Genomic DNA, 5,427 nt, shown 5'->3' with positions numbered 1-5,427 from the left:
CAATAGCAAACTGAGTTTAAAGCACGTAATGTGCTTATATGAGAGAATGGTTTCACTGAGTAGGCCTCAAATACCACTTTTAGTGTCCAAGCAATTTAGAAAAAACTGTAAGCAGGATCCTCAGATCCATTGGTCAAAACCTTTGTCAACTCATGAATAAAATACTGTTACACTCTACAGAAGTATCAGTCTACTGTATATGTAGGACGCATTTCAGTGTTCTGTTTATTTATAAAGGACTTTAACAAATTGAAGGACAGCTTCTCTGCTGATACAACCACTACTGAACAATCTGAGCAATCTAATCCTCAACCACTTTATTGTCTTCCCAGAATGACAGATGAGTAAATTATGCTGCACCATAACCCTAAGTGGGTGTTGTAACACTTTTTATAAGGTAAACTTTTTTTTTTTTCAGGTAACTTTTTATAATTTGAAGTACTGGTAATGTGTAGTTTTACATAGAAAATAAAAGCTACATATAAGCTAATTCAAGCTAAAATTTGCATATACAAACTGTACTGTGTTAATGCTTATTTTAAACAAATTATGTGTAAATTTGTGGAAACATTTTCATGTATTGCACTCACAGTTGTATGCCCATTTTCCTTGATGCTGAAATGCCTCTGTACTCATTTCTCAGTTTAAAAAGGGTGATGTGAATTCCAAATTGATTAATTTAATGATACAGACAGCAGTGTGAACTTTTTTTAATGGCATTAAAGTGAGTTGAAGTCCCGCCCCTGGGAGGTTCAGGAAATAGCACCTCCTGTGTTTTATAAAGCTTTTTGACAGGCAGGATCACAAAAATTTCACAGATTCAGCTGTCATAACCAAGAGACATGACAGAGGACCCAGGGACTGTGGCTGGTAGGTTACTAAACAGCCTATTCAATGTAATTATGCTACATTTAAAAGTTGTTCCTACTTATATTATAGGACATTAGAATTTGTTTTAATTGTGTTTTTTTGTCACAACAATTATTACAATTTTAAAGCATCATTTGTTAAGAAGTAAACAATTTTAAAAATAAATAAATGGAAAACCAGCATTATTTTGATTTTGATTTTATTATGAAAGTTCACCCAAAAATGAAAATTCTGTCATCATTTACTCACCCTCAAATTCTTCCAAACCTGTTTTAGTTTATTTCTTCTGTTGAGCACAAAAGATGATATTTTGAAGAATCTCAACCGCCTACTGTTTGGTTTTTCAACATTCTTCAAAATATCTTTTTTGTGTTCAACAGAAGAAAGAAACTCGGACAGGTTTGGAACAATTTGAGGGTGAGTAATGATGACAGAATTTTTTTATTTTTTATTTTTTTTTTGTGAACCTATCCTTTTAAACATAAAATAAGTTTAAGGTTTACATTTAAACATGTCAAAGTCGTCAGTTTACAACATGAGAAGAAGATCATGCCTAATCTTACCAGTAGGTGTCAGGAAAGCACAAACTAAAATTCAAGTTCCTACCTGTGGTGTCAATTTATTTTGTCTACTTTTAAACCTAAAGAAAGCAATGTTGTTAAGATGTTTCATAATACAATATAAACATATTATACATTATATATTATAAATATTATGTTATAAATAGGCCTATAATTCATTATATAATCTAACATTGTGTTCTTTGTGTGCCCTCCAAGCTACAACATCAGATTACAGTGATTACTATAACAATATTGAAAACGATGGATCACCATGCAACAATGGAAACACAAAGGCCTTCAGCGAGGTTTTCCTTCCAACCCTGTACAGCTTAGTTTTCATTCTTGGCTTCATCGGAAATGGCCTGGTAGTGTGGGTCCTGATCAGATACCGTCAAAAATCCAACATGACAGATGTGTGCCTCTTCAACCTAGCCCTGTCTGACCTACTCTTTCTTGTGTCACTCCCTTTTTGGGCTCACAGTGCCATGGATGAGTGGATTTTTGGCAAATTCATGTGTCATTTCATAACAGGTCTCTTCACGTTGGGTCTGTACGGTAGCATATTCTTCATGGTCCTTATGACACTGGATCGCTATGTTGTCATCGTCCATGCCCATAGCATCTTTTCCAGAAATCGGTCTGCACAAATGGGTTTGATTCTGGCCTCATTTATATGGATGCTCAGTCTGTTTGTATCCCTCCCTAATATTATTTTTGCCAAAGCGAAAAATGAGACAAACATCAAAGTATCATGCAAATCTGAATTTCCTAAGGATTCAGCCTGGATGTCATTTACTTATCTTAAGATGCACCTCCTGACCTTGATCATCCCTCTGATTATTATGAGCTTTTGCTATTCCCGGATCATCCCTACTCTGCTCAGCATAAAATCACAAAAAAGGCACAAAGTCGTCAGACTCATCTTGGCTGTGGTGGCAGTTTATTTCCTCTTCTGGACTCCATACAACATTGTCATGTTTCTTATGTACCTGCAGAAGCATGGCTACTTGCTTTCTTGTGAGTGGCATACTAGTTTAAGCCTTGCCATGCAGTGGGTGGAAACAATCGCCTTAAGCCACTGTTGCCTCAACCCTATCATCTATGCCTTTGCCGGACAGAAGTTCAGAAGAGCAGTTCTTAAAGTCCTAAAAGAGAAGTTTCCATTGTGCTTCAGCCAGTGCGCCACTTTCTCTCAACAGTTATCTGAACGCAGAAGTTCAGTCTTCAGCAAATCTACTGAATATTCCTCCACACAGATTGCATAGAGCAAACTTATTCGCCCAGAGTTATTTTTAGTCTAAGTATTTTTTTTATTTGATTTTATTTGATTTTTTTTTTTACCGTCCGTAATTTCTTCTTTTTATTGAATGTATATTGAGTTCTTTTTAAGTTGTCTTTGTTCTGTTTTTTGACAATTTTGTTAACAATAATGATATATGTTAAGTAGGAGAGTGCGGAAGTTGAAGTTATTGCAAATGTGTTCTTTGTGCATGTATATTGCTCATATTTTAGAAATGTGATTGATACAGATAATTAAGAAATGAATGATTTCATCAGGAATTTAAAAAAAAAAAACTCACTGTTAGTTTTTGCATAGGGAGTCAAAAATGTTTTCAGTTGTGACTTTTTGACATCTTTGTTAAAGAAATGCATTTAGTCTATATTTTAAATTTAGCTTTTAAGATTTTTAATGTTAAATGCCATTTAATAAAATATTTGATGGATTAAAATTCATTGTCCTGGTGGTATGCATTCAAACTAATATACAGAAAACACATTCACATTACCTCAAAACTACTCTTATTTAAAAAAAAAATAAAGAAAGAATCCTTGAGGTAGATTCCTTGAAATACTAAGGGAATTATGACGTATCAGAGTATGTGCAGGTGGGTTTATGTGTAGTGGTGGTGGGAGGGAGGTGACTGTCTGTTTGTCACAAAGAGGAAGAAGTCTGACGCAGCTATAAACCACATCTGCGTAAGTGTTTATCTGTCTATATGTGGAGCCACAGTTTCAAGCATGTTAAGTTTATACCAATTTCCTTAACAATACTCCCACATTCTGAGAGACTTTGCTTTTTAAAGTCTCTTTTTGTGTTGTTGCCTCAACAAACACCCATTTTTCAATATTCATATGTTTCATCAAAAGAAAGTGTTTGAGGTTAATCATTCATTCTAGATGCTTGTAATGGAAATTTGGTTGCATTGTCATTCTTTGTCATGCTGACAAGGGAAAAAAATGTGGGCAGCCACTATGGGGGGACTCGATTATTGTAGCAAGGTGCATTACAGGCTTTGTTTTCAATCCTGAGAGTTGCTGCTTGATTGTACTGAATCAGATAAGAGATTTCTTCTGCTGCTCGATGAATGCAGATCAGTTTGTAAGATCAACAGCTAGATGATGTTCAGAGAACACCCTCTATCACAACATGTGCTTTACCTCCAAGAAAATGGCAGAAAATGGAGATTGTTTGTAGAAACAAGTGAAGTACAATAAGACTACTCAAAATGTAATTAAAAGATACTTACAGTAATATGGTACACAAATGACAATGTCATATGCACACATACACAAGAGTAATAAGAATAGCACTTCTGCACTTCTTACCTTATTTTTAACTCATTAGCAGATGTGGCCATTTTTAATTTGATTGTGTGAGGCCTTTGAAGTCAGTTGCTTTCTGTTATTTTAGCTGTACAATAACAGTCCATTATGCTGCTTGAAAGCCTATTTATTGGTATGTATTGATATTTATGTATTTTTTTGTAATCGTAAGCACTGTTTTATTGCACAAATAGTTTTATCCTTACTGCACTATTACTATTCTTTTACCAATAGCTACTAATGAGAAGCTACTCATCAGAAGTCTTGTAAATTCACAAGAAATACCTTACTTCCAAGTGATAGGCAAGTGAGAAAATATAAAAAAATGAAGTCAGTTGCTTTCTGTTATTTTAGCTGTACAATAACAGTCCATTATGCTGCTTGAAAGCCTATTTATTGGTATGTATTGATATTTATGTATTTTTTTGTAATCGTAAGCACTGTTTTATTGCACAAATAGTTTTATCCTTACTGCACTATTACTATTCTTTTACCAATAGCTACTAATGAGAAGCTACTCATCAGAAGTCTCGTAAATTCACAAGAAATACCTTACTTCCAAGTGATAGGCAAGTGAGAAAATATAAAAATATATAATAAATTTGACTGTTTATGCCCTTATAATGAAAGCCAGTGAGGTCTAAAACTACTGACTCTCACTGTATAGAAAAAAAACAAAAAAAACACTTTTCCAACTTTTCCAACAGAAGAAAAAAAACCATGCATAGAGGTTTGGAACGACATGATGGGAGTGATTGATGAAAATTTCACTTTTGTGTGAACTATCCCTTTAAGATGACATTACAGTTTTTCTCGATTGCTTAAACACATTTCTTGAAACTATTCCTCGTAATCTAAAAACAGTAAACACAAATCCATAACGTCTCACCCAATTCCCCAAACATCCTATTTTCAGGTCAAAATGAAGCTCTACACTCAAAAACATTCACTCTTGCTGAAAAACGTCTCAGGTTACTTATGTAACCATGGTTCCCTGAGTCCCGTCCAAAGAAGCCTCTGGTCCGGACCATCAGTAAGGTGGTCACTATGAAGCCATAGAACCAACCAAACATCATAGGTCCAGCATAGGAGACTGTAATGCAGGAAATTCCCACCTAACTTCGGTCAGATGGAGATGGTGGTTACAGGGGAATTAGGAAGGGGAAAATAAGGGCAGATGTAAGATCCCCGAAGGAAATGAGTGGATACTGAGGTATCACTCTGATCCGGACAAAAGCGCTGACGCCCTGTCTGGATCACATCCCTTAGGCCTTTTACCTGCCTACCTTTGACCCGCGATTCTTCCTACCCCTACCCGCGGGCTGGGGAGGAGCACGAGCCGCGACACTAGCCTTCTGCGCCCGTCTCTGATCCTCAAACCGAGACGGGC

General features: G+C 35.7%; 1 protein-coding gene across 2 annotated transcripts; it reads left to right on the top strand.

Annotated features, from left to right (window-relative positions):
* Positions 1-839: 839 nt before the first annotated feature.
* On the top strand, positions 840-2,710 carry LOC107751910 (C-C chemokine receptor type 5-like). Of its 2 annotated transcripts, none has more exons than XM_016567682.1 (2): positions 840-870; positions 1,662-2,710. In XM_016567682.1, the coding sequence occupies exons 1-2, from the start codon at positions 843-845 to the stop codon at positions 2,696-2,698; spliced, it is 1,065 nt and encodes a 354-aa protein (XP_016423168.1). In that variant the 5' UTR covers positions 840-842; the 3' UTR covers positions 2,699-2,710. The 2 variants fall into 2 exon arrangements, with proteins under 2 accessions (XP_016423168.1, XP_016423167.1); XM_016567681.1 differs by having other exon boundaries at positions 843-870; positions 1,650-2,710.
* The last annotated feature ends 2,717 nt before the right edge of the window (positions 2,711-5,427 follow it).

Source organism: Sinocyclocheilus rhinocerous, unplaced genomic scaffold (genome assembly GCF_001515625.1).
Source record: "Sinocyclocheilus rhinocerous isolate Xijiao unplaced genomic scaffold, SAMN03320098_v1.1 scaffold752, whole genome shotgun sequence".
Lineage (NCBI taxonomy): Eukaryota > Metazoa > Chordata > Actinopteri > Cypriniformes > Cyprinidae > Sinocyclocheilus > Sinocyclocheilus rhinocerous.
Note: the sequence above shows the minus strand (reverse complement) of the source record. Positions and strands in the feature narration are given on the sequence as shown.

Bases quoted from the DNA above. Each gene is read 5' to 3' on its own strand.
- LOC107751910 (XM_016567681.1), top strand. From the start codon at position 843: ATGACAGAGGACCCAGGGACTGTGGCTG. The intron at 871-1,649 runs GTAGGTTACTAA...GTGCCCTCCAAG, and splicing joins GGACCCAGGGACTGTGGCTG to CTACAACATCAGATTACAGT.